The sequence below is a fragment of the Pseudonaja textilis genome, chromosome 16, assembly GCF_049901715.1.
Source record: "Pseudonaja textilis isolate UNSWEBS1 chromosome 16, rPseTex1.2, whole genome shotgun sequence".
Taxonomy (NCBI): Eukaryota; Metazoa; Chordata; class Lepidosauria; order Squamata; family Elapidae; genus Pseudonaja; species Pseudonaja textilis.
Genome location: NC_142005.1, coordinates 4,801,150 through 4,819,909, shown reverse-complemented (window position 1 = coordinate 4,819,909; position 18,760 = coordinate 4,801,150). Strand labels below are relative to the sequence as shown.

At 47.3% G+C, this 18,760-nt stretch overlaps 1 protein-coding gene across 1 annotated transcript; it reads left to right on the top strand.

Moving 5' to 3' along the window:
* Nucleotides 1-5,170: 5,170 nt before the first annotated feature.
* LOC113446613 (uncharacterized) lies at nt 5,171-16,885 on the top strand. The gene is made up of 5 exons (XM_087913621.1): nt 5,171-5,363; nt 6,908-7,071; nt 12,000-12,074; nt 15,656-15,807; nt 16,721-16,885. The coding sequence occupies exons 1-5, from the start codon at nt 5,236-5,238 to the stop codon at nt 16,832-16,834; spliced, it is 633 nt and encodes a 210-aa protein (XP_087769747.1). The 5' UTR covers nt 5,171-5,235; the 3' UTR covers nt 16,835-16,885.
* Nucleotides 16,886-18,760: the final 1,875 nt, after the last annotated feature.

Here is an 18,760-nt window from a genome sequence, read left to right as displayed (position 1 = left end):
GGTGTGAATTTGAGCCCTCGCTGTCAAAAGCAGGCAGCCTGTTTTTCTCTCTCTCTCTTTAAAAAAAAAAAAAAACCCGACAACTTTTTGGAACTTTTGCAGTCATGGCTAAATAAATCGATCGAGCATGAACGACAACAACAAAATATCTATCTTTACAAATTCTCAGTCATCCAGACAGCGTTGTCGTCGCAACTGGACTCATTTTTTGATGGTTTAGTTTGAGGCGTTTGGCTGCTCTTCCGTAGAACATAGAAGAACAGAGTTGGAAGGGACCTTGGAGGTCATCTAGTCCAGTGGTCACCAACCAGGGGGCCGGGAACCACTGGTGGTCTGTGAGAAAATTTTGGGGGTCCGCAGAGAAACATCACCTCCAAATCAATTAATGCAGGCTGCGCGAGAACACAAGGCTTGCAACGCTTGCATTGAGAACAACACGAGGTAGTGAGGGGAGGGGGGAAAGGGCGGAGGGAGGGAACTTGCCCCACTCACCCCACACCCCTGGTCTGGCCACCGGGGTGCTTATTTCCGCTTCTTTCTTCTTCTGATTTTGGCTACACGCAAGGAAAGCAGCCAGTCTTTCTTTCTCTCCCCCAAACTCTGCCAGAAATGAGTCTTTGGGACCCTGCAAGGCCTCCTGCTCCAAGAGGCTGCGCTGGCATGACAAGTCTCACCAAGACTCATTTCTGGCGGAGTTTGGGGAAGAGAAAGAAAGACTTTTGCTGCTTCTGCTGTTTTCCTTGCATGAAGCCAAAAGTCTCTCTCTCTCTCTCTCTCCCCAAGAACGGAGCTGGAGACAGTATCCTGCAATCCCAAATAAAGAATGACCGATCTGTAGGAAAACGGGGTGGGGGATTTTCCTGCAGACTTTTGGGGGGGAATTTCCAGGGTCTCGGGTCCGTGGGATTATGAGTTTGGTGGTCCCTGAGGTCCAAAACGTTGTCGCCCCCTGTTCTAGTCCAATCCCTGCTTGAGCAGCAGACATTATATCATTTCCCTGGACAACAAATGGTTGGCCCATCGCTTTTTGAAAGCTTAACACCTTTTGGAGGATGCTGTTCCACTGGAGAATTTATCCTTAGTTCCAGGTTGCTTCTCTCCTTGGTAAGTTTCCATCCGTTGCTTCTTGTCCTGCCTTCAGGGGCTTTGGAGAATAAGTTGACACCCGCCACTTCTTTGGGGCAGCCCCTCAAATATTGGGAGGCTCCTATCGTGTCTCCTCTTCATTAGACTAGACCTGCCCAATTCTAGCAACCGTTGTTTGTACATTTTAGCTTCCATCCTCGGAGGTTTTTTTTTTAAAAAAAAATCGCCTGGACATCCATTTGACCAGGATGGTAAACAGGGCAAGGGGTGTGTGTGTGTGTGAGAGAGTTGGACTAGAAGACCTCCAAGGTTCCCTTCCACCCCTTTAGGGTTCTGTACTCCCTGTTCTCAAAGACGCACAAACAATTCGCCTTGGCCGCAACGGGCTGCACATTCCTACCTGGGCGAGGTTCCCAAAACATCAAAAGGGCCAGAGAACGGCCCCACCAACGCTCCGGCCTGAATCGGGGCTGGGCTCTTTTTTTGGTTGTTTGTTTTAATCTTCAAAGGGGGGACGCCCCACATCCCTGGGCCCGCAGCTCACCGATGCGCCCCTCCGCTTTGGAAAAGCCTTTTGATGTGAAGACCTTGGGTGCAGGTGTGGAAAGGCGCTGTTTGTGAACCGCTAATCTCCTCGCCGGCAGCGAGCGGCCCCACGGCCGCCTGGGCTTTTTCCACCCTCCCTCCCCAGAGGAACATTCCTCCCCATGGAACTGGGGTGGGGGCTCTTCATAGCGGATGGACAAGGGGTCTCTATTAGAGGAGGAAGGTCAGGCCAGAGGGGGGCAAGGGAGGAGGAGGAGGAGAGGGACCTGCAGGATTTCTTCTCCAGGGTTTACTCCCTGAATTTCAGAAAGGAAGGGCCGGTAGTCCCACAAGAGCACAAGAACAGCGTTGGAAGGGACCTTGGAGGTCTTCTAGTCCAGCCTCCTGCTCAAGCAGGAAATCCTGTTCCATTTCAAACACATTTTCCTTTCTTCTCTATCTTTTTCTTCCTTTCATCGCTTCCTCAATCCCTCTTTTATTTCTTTCCTTCTTCCCTCCCTCCTTCCCTTTTGTCCTTCCCTGCTTCTCTCCCTCCATCCCTTCCTCAATCCCTCTTTTTTCTTTCCTTCTTCCCTCCCCTCCTTCCCTTTTTCCCTTCCCTTCCTCCCTCAATCCTTCCTTTTCTTCTTTCCTCCTTCCTTGCCTTGCTTCCTCCCTCCCTCCCTTCCCTAATCAAAGGGAGAAGCAACCTGGAAACAAGGAGAAACTTCCTAAGAGTGAGCACAATTAACCAGTGGAACAGCTTGCCACCAGAAATCGTGGGTGCTCCATCACTGGAGGTTTTTAAGAAGAGTCGACTCTAGACAGTCACTTATCTGAAGTATTGTAGGTCCTCCTGCTTCAGCAGGGGGCTGGACTAGAAGACCTCAAGGTCCCTTCCAGCTCATTCGTTCTATTCTAGCCCTTTCTCCCTCCTCGTTTCTTTTTTTACCCTTTCACTTTGGAAGCTATAATCGTTCTGCATCCTCTCAGAAGCTTCTAGTCCTCATGGTTTCAAGGATCTGGACAGAGACATGTTAGATTGTGGGGGAAGATCAGTCGATAAAATAAATTCAACAGGCACAAACCAAATCAGTTTTCCCCCCCATGCATCTTTGACTCAGATGAAAAAAAATAAGTGAGCAAGATTGTGCGTATGTGTTGGTTTTCACTGTACTCTGCTTATGCTCAGAAAAAAAATTCCCTTTTTATTAAAATTGTTCCGATTCCACTGAAGATAAAATGCTGAAGACAAGATGCATCGGGGAGGACACCCTTGGAATATTGCAACCAGTTCTGGTCACCACAGTGCAGAAAAGAGAAGAGCAACCAAGATGATTTAGAGGACTGGAGGCTAAAACATGCAAACAACGGTTGCTAGAATTGGGCAGGTCCAGCCTAACGAAGATAAGGACCAGGGGGGACACGATAGCAGCCTCCCAATATTTGACAGGCTGCCAACCTCTTCTCCAAAGCCCCAGAAGGCAGGACAAGAAGCAACGGATGGAAACTTATCAAGGAGAAAAGCGAGCTGGAATGAAGGAGAAATTTCTTGACAGTGAGAACAATTAACCCGTGGAATTGCTTGCCTTCCGAAGTTGTGAATGCTCCAACACAGGAGGTTTTCAAGAAGAGATTGGATAGCCATTTGTCTGAAATGGTATAGGGTCTCCTGCTTGAGCAGGGGTTGGACTAGAAGACCTCCAAGTTCCCCTCCAACTCTGTCATTCTCTATACATTCCCCCGTGTGCTGATGCTTCCTTCAGGGCAAAGTCTGTAGGGATTCTCAGTCACCCAGGTCCTGGTTGTCCTAAAGGTGCTTTTTTCAAGAGGCAGCTGGACTTCCTTGTTTTTTTCTTTCGAAGACGTTTCGCTTCTCATCCAAGAAGCTTCTTCAGCTCCTTCCATTCCCCACCAACCTGTCAGAACTGAAGAAACTCCTTGGATGAGAAGTGAAACGTCTTCACAGTTATAGAGGTGCAGACAGTTATAGAGGTGCATGTGACAGACTCAATCATTCCTTCTACAGAGGAATGATTGAGTCGATCATCTGCACCTCTATAACTGTCTGGTTCGGTTCTGCAACCCAACAAGACAGACACAGACTTCAAAGAGTGATTAGGACTGCAAAAAAAACAATGGCCACCAACCTGCCTTCCATGGAGGACCTGTATGCTGCAAAAAGAGACAAAAAGAGAGCTGTGAAAATATCTAGAGACCCCTCACATGCTGGACAGAAACTGTTTCAACTCCCACCCTCAAAACGACACTATAGAGCCCTGCACACCAGAACAACTAGACACAAGGAGTTTTTTCCCCGAACACCATCACTCTGCTAAACAAATAATTCCCTCAATACTGTTTAACTATTTACAAAGTCTGAAGTACTATTACTATGACTCTTCTCATCACTCCTTATCACCCATCCCCTCCCACCTGTGACTGTATGACTGTAACTTTGTCACTTGTATCCTTATGATTTATATTGACTGTTTCCTAATATGATTTAATTGCTTATTGTACCCTATGACTATCATTAAGTGTTGTACCTGATGATTCTTGACTCTGGACCAATGTCTCTTTTCTTTTATGTACACTGAGAGCATTTGCACCAAGACAATTCCTTGTGTGTCCAATCACACTTGGCCAATTAAGAATCCTATTCTGTTCTATTCTATTCTGTTCTATTCTATTCTATTCTATTTCTGTTTCTGTTTCTGTTCTATTTCTATTCTCTTATGATTCTTGGCAAATATACTTTATTATTTTCTTTATGTACACTGAGAGTGAATGCACCAAGACAAACTCCTTGTGTGTCCAATCACACTTGGCCAATTAAGAATCCTATTCTGTTCTATTCTATTCTGTTCTATTCTATTCTATTCTATTTCTGTTTCTGTTTCTGTTCTATTTCTATTCTCTTATGATTCTTGGCAAATATACTTTATTATTTTCTTTATGTACACTGAGAGCATTTACACCAAGACAAACTCCTTGTGTGTCCAATCACACTTGGCCAATTAAGAATCCTATTCTATTCTATTCTATTCTATTCTATTCTATTCTATTCTATTCTATTCTATTCTATTCTATTCTATTCTATTCCAAAGAAGAAGAAGGAAAAAGGAAGTCCAGTTGGACCTTTGAGGCAAGGCTTACTCTGCGCTCTGCTCAAGCTCAGGAGCACCTTCTCCACCTCCCTTCACCCCACAATCCCACTCAGTCTTTTCCCCCAAATCCAACCGCTCAGACTTGAGAGCCTGGCAAATCCTGGGCACGAAATCCTTATCTTGGTCCTTGCAAGCAGGGGCCACTGTTTGGAGGGATGGATGAGGGGAAGGAGGGAGGGAGGGAGGGAGATAGAGAGGGAGGGTCCCAAGGGGGTGGCAAGAATGCCTGGCTTTGCCCCCGGGTGGACCGTAGCGCTGGCACCCGACTCTCCTTCTGCAGTTGCTGTCCTCGGGGGATGAGGAGCCTGAAAAATGCCAAGGTCACCGCCGGCCTGGAGGAGAGACAGATAAAAGCCTGTTCCCAGCGTCCCTTCGCATCCCCCCTTCAGAAGGCAACCCCTAAGCGTTGCTTGCTTTCGGTGCCCACCTGCGCCCATTCTAACAGCCTGGTGCCATGTTCACCCTGTTCCTCCTCCACCTCTTGCTGGCTGGGGTGCCCTCCGTTGGCGCCTCTGACCTCCGGGAGGGAGACCCCACGGGGCAGAAGCCCCCTGACTTTTCTGCCCTGACTCTCAACGCAAGGTAAGGCTTTCCAGGGGCCCCTGCCCAAATGTCGGGGAGCCCAGAGAATGGCAGGGTGGTTGAGGGGCTGGTTGGGAGGAGCTGGGGTCAAATCCCCACCTGGCCTTCGCAGTCCTGCAAAGCTCCGTTGCAAAGCTCCGTTGCAAAGACAGAGACACCCCCACCTCTCTCCTCGAGTGAGAAGGTGAGCCACGTAGTCTGAACGGGGCAGGGGAGAATTGGGTGGGGGTAAATACCACGGGCCAGCTCCTCAAGGGTTTTTTGGGGGGGAGAAGCAAGGAGGTTGGGACAGATCTGCTTTTGGGGGATGGGGGGGGCGGAATTTCTTGGGAATGTTTGGGAGGATGTCGAGATGGCAACGTAATGATGAATAAAAGGAGAGGAGATGAAAGGTGCAAGAAGACAGGTAACTTTTCCAGAGGATTTTTGAGGGGCTGGGGGCATTGGGGAGCTGCCAGACTATACCTCCCATCAGGCACAGGTGGGGAAAGGAAGCCCCCGAGGGTGACCATTTGGAAAGGCTGCTGGGAGAGGCGGTCCCCGCGCCCGTCCCTTTTCCCTGTGCCTCTTTTTGATTCCACGCCCCGGTTGCCGGGTTTCTAAAAAGCTCTTCGCTCCCGCATCTCTCCGCCAGGATGCAGGAAATTAAAATTAACTTTTAACATTGTACTTTAATCATCCGTGCCTCTTTTACAATTTTTATCTTCTGGTTTTATGTTTTCCTATTTTGTCTGTACGCTGCCCAATTGTCTCCCGGTGTGAGGGAGATGGGTGGTTTCAAAATTTGATGGATGGATCAATAAATGATGGATGGAGATACAGATGAGATAAAAGAAAGATAGATAGATAGATAGATAGATAGATAGATAGATAGATAGATAGATAGATAGATAGATAGATAGATAGATAGAGGCAGGCAGGCAGGCAGGCAGGCAGGTAGGTAGGCAGTCATAGATGATAGATAGATAGATAGATAGATAGATAGATAGATAGATAGATAGATAGATAGATAGATAGATAGATAGATAGATAGATAGATAGATAGATATTGATGGATGAATGGAAATATAAAAGATAGTTGGATAGATAACAATGGATGGATGGAGAGATGGGTGGAAATATAAAAGAGACAGATAGATAGCGATGGATGTATAGATGGTGGATGAATGGATAGAAATATAAAAGATGGATAGATGATGAATGGATAGATGATGGATTGATAGAAGATAGCTAGGTAGATTCATCATCATCATTTGGAGCAGGATGGATGGATGGAAGAAAGGAAGGATGGAGAAATGATGGACAGATATGGATGGATGGGTGGGCGGACAAGTGGGTGGACGGACAGACAGACAAATACATAGGCAGATAGATAGCTATCCTCATTTATTCCTTTCTGCCTTCGAGGCAGGAACGCCTTATTTAGCAGCTTCCAGGAGAAAATTGTGGGGGGGGGGGGCAGCTTCTCCCCCTCTTTTCCATTACCCCACATTTCGCTCCATCCCTGCGGCTGAGCTCGTGTGTCGACTGTATCCCCCTCACAGCTGTCGGGAGCACATCCTCCAGCGAGCAAGGACGGTGATGTGCCAGCTGCTACGATTAGACCACCCACCCCGGCTGACAGCCAGCGTGACTCGCCAGGTGCAGGAAGACTGGGCCAGAGAGGGAAGGAGGTCTTTGGACCCCTCCATCGGAGGACAGCATCTCAGTAAGTGTCCTTCTGCACCCTCCTTGCTTCTCTGTCCGACATCTCCCCTTCCCCGAGACCTCCAGTGAGATTCAGAGGGAAGGATAAAACATACAATGGACGGTTGCAGGAACTGGGCCTGGCTAGTCTAGAGCAGAGAAGGACCAGGGGAAACAGGGTAGCAGCCTTCCAATATCTGAGGGGCTGCCCCAGAGAGGAGGAAGGGAGTCAAGCTATTTTCTCAAGCATCTGAGGGCAGGACAAGGAATAATGGATGGAAACTGAACAAGGAGAGATTCAACCTGGAAGTAAGGGAGAATTTTCTAACAGAACAATCAACCCATGGAAGGGAAGTTGCCTTTGGAAGTTGTGGGAGCTTCATCCCTGGAGACTTTCAAGAAGAGATTGGACTGCCCTCTGTCAGAAATGGTGTAGGGTCTCCTGCTTGGGTGGGGGGTTGGACTAGATGACCTACTAGGTTCCTTCCGACTCTGTTAACCTGTATCTATCTGTATCCTGTGCCAGGGTTCACTTCTAAATTTCAGAGACAATGGGTTCCCCAGGTCTCCAAAAGTCTTAACCAAGGGTCTTCAAACTTGGCAAGTTTAATGACTTGTGGACTTCAACTCCCAGAATTCCTGAGCTAACATGACTCGAAGAATTCTGGAGGAGTTGAAGTCCACAAGCCTTCAAGCTGTCAGTTTGAAGTTTGAAGACCCCTGGTCTTAACTAATGCAGTTGCCCAGCTGTATAAATCTTGTATCCAAGTGGGATTAAACCAAGCATGGTGAGCTACAGGTGGTCCTTGACTTAACAACAGTTCAATTAGTGACCATTCCAAATTGCAACGGCACTGAAAAAAGTGACTTAGGACCGTTTTTCACACTTACGACTGTTGTAGCCTCCCCAGGGTCACATGATCCAAATTCGGACGATTGGCCACTGCTTCATATTTATGACGGTTGCAATGCCCTGGGGGGGGTGTCACATGATCCCCTTTTGTGACCTTCTCACAAGCAAAGTCCATAGGGGAAGCCAGATTAATTTAACAACTGCATCACTCACTTATCAACTGCAGTGATTCACTTAACGACGGTGGCAAGAAAGGTGGGAAAAGGGGGCAAAATTCATGTTCTGTTTAGCCACAGAAACGTTGGGCTTAACCCAGCATTCGTAAGTCAAGGACTACCTGTATTTCACGACTCCCAACTACTGGACAATGCAAACCCAGAAAAGGTGACAAAATTCAGTCCCAAGGCAGTTAAGCATGTCGTAAGGATGTTGAGTCACAAGAGTGCGCATGGGCTTACCAAGAGCGCCCTTTCTCATACCAGAGAATTCCCTATACTTTGCTGGCTGTTTGCTTGAGGATTTAAAAATCATTGCCATTCATCACTCACCACAGCCATCTGTTCCATTTACGTCAAATAGTTGGTACGAAATACTCACTTCTGCTTTTTCACTGCATAACGGATCCAGCTTTCACGTCTATCCGGTTTTTAAGCTGCAATTCAGCCTGGGAAAATCATCTTCTTTTTTTCTTTTTTTAAATCCGTGTTGCGCAAGCTGTGTGGCCTTGCACTCCCAGAATTCCCCAGTCAGCTAGTTCGCTGCAGAGAATTCTGGGAGTAGAAGTCCACAGAGCTGGAACTGTTCCGATGAGGAAACCTGAAGATGGCAGAACCGCATTTCCCAGGGTTCCTGGCCAGTTTGGTCTCTAGCAAGGAAACTCTGGGAAATTGCCGTCTTGACCATATCTATGGCGATCAGGGTTTGTGATGATCTCAGCTGGTATCGCTAGGGAAGCGGGGAAAATCCTTGCCACTTTGCGTTTGAAACCGGAGATTTCAACACAATAATTCTAAGGAATTTCCTTGGCAATCTATAGAAAACTTAGTTTGGCCATCCATAAAATGAATTGAAAAGCAGCGGTTGATGCTTGCAGTCAGAAAAATCAAATGCACAGGTATAGAATAGGTGGTTCCTGGCTCAAGATCATTTATTATTTATTTGTTCGTTTGTTTGTTTATCAATCATGTTTTTATACTGCCAATCTCACCTGTGACTCTAGGCAGTTTACAATGAAAATGTATTATTACAAAATTGACTAAAAGAAGCTCCTACAAGGTTAAGCGCCCCAAAGAGAATCTTATGATTGAAAACCGAAAACTGCGATTAAAATGAAAAACTTCTAATGTACATACGCATGACATTTGTTTCTGAGCATTTGGAATTTTAAAACCCCTCCTACTTAATAATAAATAATAATAATGTCCTTACGGGCATTTGGAACAGGAATGAACAGTTTACAACTTTTCTCGCTGTAGGAATTTGTACATCTTGAAACGGATCAGTCAACGAGAAATAACATCTGAACCTAATATTTTGACGAAAATATTTAAATCCCATACTGTAGTCAAATTCAAGCTAACTACATACAGTACATAATTCATACAAGCTGTCCTTCTCATCCTTGGCTACTCCTAAGGCGTATTTAACTATGAAAGGGATCTCTCTGGTGGATCACCCCTCCTGGATGAGTGCCAGAAGAAGCCGATGCAATCCTAGGCTGCATCAACAGAGGGATAGCATTAAGATCACAAGAAGTGTTAATAACTTTTATCATGCTTTGGCAAGACCACACTTGGAACATTGCATCCAGTTTCGGTAAGCACGATACAAAAAAAGACGGAAAGAACGCAGAGAAAAGCAACAAAGATAATTAGGGGACTGGAGACTAAAATATATGAAGAACGGTTGCTGGAATTGGGTATGTCTAGTTTAATGGAAAGGAGGACTAGGGGGGACACGACTGAATAATTGAGGGGCTGCCACAAAGAAGAGAGATTTGGATTCTCCAGAGCACCTGAAGGCAAGACAAGAAGCAATGGGTGGAAACTGAGCAAGGGAAGATCTAACCTAGAACTAAGGAGAAATTTCCTGATAGTAAGAACAGTTAATCCTGCTCCAACAGTCCTGGAGGTTTTTAAGAAGAGACTGGACAGCCATTTGTCTGAATTGGGATGAGGTCCCTTCCAACTCCGTTAGTCTGTTATTTCCTGACAGGGAGAACAATTAACCAGTGGAATGAATTGCCTCCTGAAATTCTGGGTGCTCCAACACTGGAGGTTTTTAAGAAGAAACTGGACAGCCAATCTGTCCAGATTGTCCTACTCAAGGGAGAGGGAGGGTTGGACTAGAAGACCTCCAAGGTCCCTTCCAGTGCTGTTCTATGAAACTCACCAATAGTAAATCATGCTGGCTGGGGAATTCTGAGCACTGAAGACATCTGCCCATCTTAAAAGTAGCCAAGATTGAGAAAGCCTGCTAGACTCTACATTAGATTCACCCTTCCTGGAAAACCCAAACTTTGCACGGATCCCAAACCTTGTCTAATAAATTCCCTGGACAATCTGACATTGTATAGGAAACTCAGTGAATTCTTTCAGCTCTCGCCTGGAAGGGTACGATAGGGTGCCTATTTATCCTCACTCTGTGTTTATTGCCAATCCTCAGGGTTATTCTTATTTCAGAAACAATTTTTTTTTACTCCTTGCTGGCTTTGAAGGAGAACAGCTGGTTAGAGAAATTTAAAAAATAAACCTTGCCTGGTGTTATCTGTACCAAAAAAAAGGACATTTCTAATTCAATATCTTTTCTAGCACAAAGATTATACCCAGCGCACACCTGCTGCTTTCTTTTTTTCTCTCGCTGTCGGCTTCAAGGATTTACTCCTCCGGATAGCTTCAAGTGAAACGAGAACCATTTAAATTCCTCTCTTCCAAATAAACATAGCTCGTCCTCAACCTTACGACCACAAACCAAGCCCCAAATTTCTGCTGCTCAGGGTAGGCCTTTGTTTTGCCCCGTTGGATCACCTGTCTTCGCCCAGTAGTTAAGGGAATCCCAGCAGTTGTTAAGCAAGTCACACAGTCATTAAATGAATCGGGCTTCTCCTTTGCTTGGCAGAAGATTGCGAAAGGGGCATCCCATGCCCCCGCCCCCCGTCATAAATATGAGTCAGTGGTCAAGCACCTGAATTTTGATTAGGCAACCATGGGGATGCTGCAACTGTCATAAGTAATACACCAATAAGACCAAGGAGCCGATAGTGGACTAGAGAAGGAACAGATCAGGCCTCCAGCCCTGGCTTATCAACGGAGACTGAGTGGAGCAAGTGGCCAGTTTGAAGTTTCTGGGTGTTACCCTAAAAGAGGACCTGACCTGGGGGGCCCACATTGCAGCCCTGGTCAAAAGGGCCCAGCAGAGATTATACTACCTGAGGCTTCTCAGGAAACAACAGTGGAATGGAAAACTGCTGGTGACCTTCTACCGCTGCACCAGAGAGAGTATCTTAACTCACTGCACCTCTGTAAGGTTTGCCAATTGCACAGGGGCAGATAGGAAAGCGCTCCAGAGGGTGAATGTCATGGCCCAGAGGATCCTGGGTTGCCCTCTCCCCTCTTTGGAAGAGCTTTATAGCTCCCGCTGCCTTAAGAAAGTTCAAAACATCCTCAAAGATCCATCTCATCCTGGGCACCCTTTTTTTTTTGAACTATTACCATCTGGCCGCCGGTACAGGATAATAAAAACAAGGGCAAACAGGCTGAAAAACAGCTTCTATCCCAGGACAGTAACTCTATTAAATTTTACTGTATAGTGCAATATGAATGCAATATCAGGGGATTTCAATTCAGTGTCGAGTGTGAAGGATGTGTGGTTGTGGTTGTCTTCATGGTCAAGATGTACACTGAAGATGGTGTATGATTTCGTTGTGCGAGGTGCAATAACAATAAAGTAAACTAAACTAAACTAAACTAAGTGTGAAAAATGGTCCTAGGGTTTTTTTTTTTCAGGGTGGTTGTCACTTTGACTGTCACTAAACGAGCCATCGTAAGTCAAAGACTACAAATTGCTTATCTACCTTTTTTTTTTTTTTTGATCCTCAGATATAACCTCCAATCAGACATTGGTGAGCCGAAGAGGAGGCTGCTTACAGATCTCGCAACGCGTCACCCTGGATGGTAATACGATAAATCATATGTTAATATCACAATATTATTAATATGACAATCCAAGATGTTTAGCGGGCTCTTCAAAAAAAAAAAAGTGGGCGAATCTTTCTGCCAAAGAAAAAAATATCCTCCTCCTTGCTAAGTAATCAGAGGGGGTGAATTCAGACGGTTCTGACAGGTTCTGAAGAACCGGTAGCAGAAATTTTGAGTAGTTCGGAGAACCGGCCAATCCTACATCTGACTGGCCCCGCCCCCATCTATTCTCCGCCTCCCGTTGAGTCCCAGCTGATCGGCTGGGTCTCCTTTGGTTGCCCTGCACAGGAGAACGGAGCTGGAAAGCAGGTTAGTGGGGTAGGGTGGGAAGGGAAGGGAAGGGGGATTTTGTAGTAACCGTCCCCTGCCACGCCCACCAAGCCATGCCACACCAATCATGCCACGCCCACAGAACCAGTAGTAAAAAAATTTGAATCCCACCACTGTAAGAAAGTAATATTTTTTTTAACCCTGGTTTGTTGACTGAATTGGTCAGGTTGAATAAACTAAGAAACTATCAACTAGGTTTGTAATAACATGTTCATTCTGCTAAGTCAGGGGTCTTCAAACTTGACAGCTTTAAGACTTGTGGACTTCCACTCCCCACAATTCCTCCTCCAGTCATGTTAGCTCAGGAATTCTGGGAGTTGAAGTCCACAAGTCTGAAACTTGCCAAGTTGGAAGACCCTTGTGCTAAAGCATAGTTTAAGCCCTGGTTTTGTTAACTAGGCCATGAGTCGGGGTAGGGTGTTATGACAGGTTGAAAAAGCAGGTTAAAAATAAAAAAACACATTAGATTAGAAATAGGTTAGAAAAGCAGAAAAGATGGTTTGTTTAAAAAATAGATTAAAAAGTAAAAAATACAATCGGTTAAAAATGGATTAAAGTATAAAAAGAAATACCGTGGGTTATAAAATAGATTGAAAAATAATAAAAAACACAGGTGGTTCAAAATAGGTTAAAAATTAAAAAACACAGGTGGTTCAAAATAGGTTAAAAATTAAAAAAATGCAGCAGGTTAAAAATGGACTAAAAAAGAAAAAATATTTTGGGTTAAAAATGGGTTGGAAGTAAAAAAAAATAGAGGATTAAAAGCTAGGTTAGAAAGTAAAAAATACAATGAGTTAAAAATAGGCTAAATATAAAAAAATATATTGGGTTAAAAAATAGTAGTAAAAAAATACAATGGGTTAAAAAACTGGTTAAAAAGTGAAAAATATGGCAGGTTAAAAAATAGGTAACTATGCTCCCTAGTGGCTAAGGTCGCACATTAATTCTGTCTTGATGCAAATGCTACAGAGAGCCGTTTTCCCATTGAACTAAACTGAATTTAGAAACTAAGCTTAGGGCAGAAATGAAGAATTTCAGAATAGCGGCGCTGGAAGGGACCTTAGAGGTCTTCTAGTCCATCCCCCTGCTCAAGCAGATGAGAGCCTTACAGGATTTGAACAATGATTCTCTCTCTCTCAGAGGTGGTTGTTTATTGGGGGAAGAGGACAAGAGAGTGTAACAGGCCATGGTTTCAGTTGTAGCAAACCAAGGTAGAATATCAATCTAATATACACGGCTCAAAAAGATAAAAGGAACACTTAAACAACACAACATAATTCCAAGTCAATCACACTTCTGTGAAATCAAACTGTCCACTTAGGTAGCAACACTGATTGACAATCCATTTCGCATGCTGTTGTGCAAATGGAATAGACAACAGGTGGAAAGCAGAGGCAGTTAGCAAGACATCCCCAATAAAGGAGTGGTCCTGCAGGTGGTGACCACAGACCACTTCTCAGTTCCTATGCTTTCTGGCTGATGGTTTGGTTACTTTTGAATGCTGGCAGTGCTTTCGCTCTAGTGGTAGCGTGAGACGGAGTCTACAACCCACACAAGTGGCTCAGGGAGTGCAGCTCATCCAGGATGGCACATCAGTGTGAGCTGTGGCAAGAAGGTTTGCTGTGTCTGTCCAGAGCATGGAGGCGCTACCAGGAGACAGGCCAGTACATCAGGAGATGTGGGGGAGGCCATAGGAGGGCAACAACCCAGCATCAGGACCGCTACCTCCGCCTTTGTGCAAGGAGGGACAGGAGGAGCACTGCCAGAACCCTGCAAAACGATCTCCAGCAGGCCACAAATGTGCATGTGGCTGCTCAAACGGTCAGAAACAGACTCCATGAGGGTGATATGAGGGCCCGACGTCCACAGGTGGGGGTTGTGCTTACAGCCCAACACTGTGCAGGACGTTTGGCATTTGCCAGAGAACACCAAGATTGGCAAATTCACCATTGGTGCCCTGTGCTCTTCAGATGAAAGCAGGTTCACACTGAGCACATGTGACAGACGTGACAGGGTCTGGAGACGCCGTGGAGAACGTCCTGCTGCCTGCAACATCCTCCAGCATGACCGGTTTGGCAGTGGGTCAGGAATGGTGTGGGGTGGCATTTCTTTAGGGGGCCGCACAACCCTCCACGTGCTCGCCAGAGGTAGCCTGACTGCCATTAGGTACCGAGATGAGATCCTCAGACCCCTTGTGAGACCATATGCTGGTGCGGTTGGCCCTGGGTTCCTCCTAATGCATGACAATGCTGGACCTCATGTGGCTGGAGTGTGTCAGCAGTTCCTGCAAGACGAAGGCATTGATGCGATGGACTGGCCCACCCGTTCCCCAGACCTGAATCCAAGTTAGCACATTTGAGACATCATGTCTCGCTCCATCCACCAGCGCCATGTTGCATCACAGACTGTCCAGGAGTTGGGGGATGCTTTAGTCCAGGTGTGGGATGAGATCCCTCAGGAGACCATCGGCCACCTCATCAGGAGCATGCCCAGGCGTTGTAGGGAGGTCATACAGGCACGTGGAGGCCACACACACTACTGAGCCTCACTTTGACTTGTTTTAAGGACATTACATCAAAGTTGGATCAGCCTGTAGTGTTTGTTTCCTCTTTAATTTTGAGTGTAGATCCAAATCCAGACCTCCATGGGTTGCTCAGTTTGATTTCCATTGATCATTTTTGTGTGATTTTGTTGTCAGCACATTCAACCGTGTAGTGAACAAAGTATTTAATAAGAATATTTCATTCATTCAGATCTAGGGTGTCTTATTTTTGTGTTCCCTTTATTTTTTTGAGCAGTGTATAATACGATTAGGGATACAAAATGCAGAACAACCGAGTTGGAAGGGACCTCAAAGGTCTTCTAGTCCAACCCCCTGCTCAAGCTCATTCCAAACAAGTTGACTGTCCAGTCCCTTCTTAAAATTGAAATATTGTGTAAGTAACGTGTGTGCATCCTCTCATTTTCTCTCCTTCTCCCTCCCTCTTTCTCCCTCCCCCTCCCTCCTCCTTCTGTCCCCCTCCCCCTCCCTCCTCTCTCCCTCCTCCCTCTGTCCCCCTCTCCCTCCCTCTCTCTTTCTCTCCTCTCCTCTCCCCCCCTCCCTCCCCCCTCTCCCTCCATTTCCCTCCCTCTCCCTCTCCTCCCTCTCTCCCCCTCCCCTCTCTGTCCCCCTCCTCTCTCCCTCCCTCCCTCTCCCCCCTCCCCCATCCCCCATCCCACTCACCCAGATCTTGGCTGGCAGAATTGGGTGCTGAGCCCCACTTCCTTCGTCTTCACCGAATGTCTGGGCTGCCATTGCCACCGAATCAAAGAAGAGTCGCAGCTGGATCTCTGGAGTCTGGCTTGTGGCCTCCACCAAGGCCAGGTGGATGCCCAACAGGTAAAGCTGGGGCGGAGATGCCGGGCGGTTCCTGGCGCAAGAGTCCAGGCAGACCCAGGAAGGGGGGGTCTAAAAGGATAATTGAAACTCCACTCAGCCGTGTGTGGCCTACAGGTAGTCCTCGGCTTACAACCCCAATTGGGCCCCAACATTTCTGTTGCTAAGCGGGACAAGTTGCTAGGCGAATGTTGGCCGCGTTTTACGACTTGTCCTCGCCGCGATTGTTAAGGAAATCTCTCGGCGGGTGTTAAAGAACCACGTGGTTCGTTAAGTGGATCTGACATGCCCGTTGAGTTTGGAAGGCCGCCACAAAGGAGATCGCCCGGGAATACTGCCACCGTCATAACTATGAATCACGTGCCAAGCATCCAAATTTGGATCACATCACCAAGGGGATTCCGGAACGGTCGTAAGGGTGCAAAACAGTAGTAGGCAATGGTGGGATTCAACCTTTTTGAACTACCGGTTCCGTGGGCGTGGCCTGGGAGGGTGTGGCTTGGTGGGCGTGGCTTGGTGGGCATGGCAGGGGAAGGCTATACTGCGAAATCCCCCTTCCCTCCACCCCACTAACCTGCTTTCCAGCTCCATTCTCCTGTGCAGGGCAACCAAGGAAGACCCAGCCAATCAGCTGGGACTTGGGAGGCGGAGAATAGATATGGGGGTGGGGCCAGTCAGAGGCGGGATTGGCCGGTTTTCCAAACTACTCAACATTTCCACTACTGGTTCTTCCAAACCCATCCAAACCAGCTGGATAACAACCGCTGGTAGTAGCTCGCTTGTTTCAGTGCTGTTGTAACTTCGAACCCTCACTCAGCGACCGGTTATAAGTCGAGGATTGCCTGTAGAGGTCCCAGGGCTCAAGGGGCCTAGGGGAAACCCCCAAATTCACCCCCCTTTTTCTTCCTCCCGCCAGAGACGCTGCTGCCGGCCCCGCAAGGCCCTGCTCCCCTTCCTCTTCCTCAAAGAGGACGGCTCCTTGAACCTCCAGACCGTTCGCCTGGCCCACGACTGTCACTGCCGACCCTGACCCGACCCCGAGACCCTCGCCCAGCCCCCCCCGTCCCCCCCGGGAGTAATCCACAACGAGGGGGAGCACCGACGGTCCCCCTCTTTGCAGAGAGAACATCGCTGTGGAGGGGAGGAACAACAAACTTTAAACGTTGCTTTCACCATGTTTAAATGCACCAAAGTATTCCCCCCCATTCGCAAAAACCAACGCACCGCTGCACCGCTACACCAAGCTGCTCGGGACAAGGTTCTACTAGCTATGGGTGGCACAAGGCATCCTGGGAGTTGTGGTTCCAACAAGGCGGGTGGGTTGCGGGTTGGGGCCGGGTGGCAGCTTAGCCCAAACCTCCCGCTTCCTGCAAATGGCGGTCGTGGAGTTTGGATCGCTTGATGGAACAAGGACGTTTTGAGCCAGGGAGCCTTTTCTCCAGCTCCCGTCTTCGGCTGCCCTCGTTGTCCCTACATCTGTACCAGCAGCTCAATGCAGACCCGGCTCTCACTTTGATAAGCCATGGTTTGCTAAAGCAGAGTTTCTCCCCCTGGGCAATTGCAAGACGGGTGGACTTCAGTTCCCAGAATTCCCCAGGCAGCAGGCTTTAAGAGGGGTGGATTTCAACCTCTGGAATTCCCCAGGCAGCAAGATTTAAGATGGATGGACTTTGGTTCCCAGAATTCCCCAGGCAGCATGCTTTAAAATGAGTGGACTTGAGGATTTCCCCAGGCAGCATGCTTTAAGTTGGGTGGACTTCAACCCCCAGAATTCCCCAGCCAGCAGGTTTAAGTTAGGTGGACTTCAACCCCAAAATTCCCCAGCCAGCTTTAAGATGGGTGGACTTCAACCCCCAGAATTCTCTAGTCAGCCTGTCTGATTGGGGAATTCTGGGAGTTGAAGTCCACACGTCTTAAATTTCCCAAGGTTGAGAAACACTGTGCTTGGGCGATCATTTGCATCCACTGCACTGCAAACTACAGTTGACAAAGTCCTTTTGGCGAAGTTCTGTGGTCCCTTATCAAGCTAGAAAAAGCTACTTTTTCAACCACTACAAAATTACCGCTGTGCATTTCTGCAGACACAGCTGCTCTGAAATACCCAAGCACAGAGCAGGCCTGGAAGCTAGCAAATATCAGGGTAAAGTTGATTTAAAATGCAGCCGAGATGCCATCGTCCTGCTGGCCGAAGGGAAAGAAACAGAATTGTAAATAGCCTGTGTGTTTTTGTGAGTTACTTTTTTAAAAAAAATTTTAATCACTCTTCACGGATTTGCAATAAATACGCACCAACTATTTTAGTACAACTTGGCGTCTTCGGTTGGAGGAACAGTGGGCAGACTGCATTGCAATCATATTTAAGGGGGGGTTAAAAAATATAAAGCGGCACCAAATCTGTTGGTTTTTGGGGAACCACTCAGCTCCCTGAATGGCAGAATTGGGGTTCAGAATATACAGGTAGTCCTCGACTTACGACTGCGATGGAGCCCCAAATTTCAAGTGAGGTTAAGTGAGTTTTTCCCCTTTCTTGCCACAATTGTTAAGTGAATTCCTCCAGTGGATAAATTAGTCACCTGGTTGTTAAGTGAGGGAGGGAGGAAAGGAAGGAGGACGGAGGAGAAGGAGGGATGGATTGAGGGAAGAAGGTGGGACTAAAACTCACACCCCTTGACATGCCATTGCCTCCTTCCTGGGGCTGAGAGAGCGCGGCTGGCCAGAGACCACCCAACCTAAGGTGGGATTAGAACTCACGCTCCTAGTTTCTTAGCCTGATGCCTTTTACCCTTCCGTCGATACGCACTAAAACGCACCGTTAAGCATTAGGAAGGTACTACATGAACCCAATTGGAGGAGGGGGGGGCGGAGTTGGCAAGACCCTCCCCGGGTCAAGGAAGCATCTTCACGTGCCCAGGCGAGTCATGTGAGCGCATCACGTTTCCACCCGGGCCCAAAATGC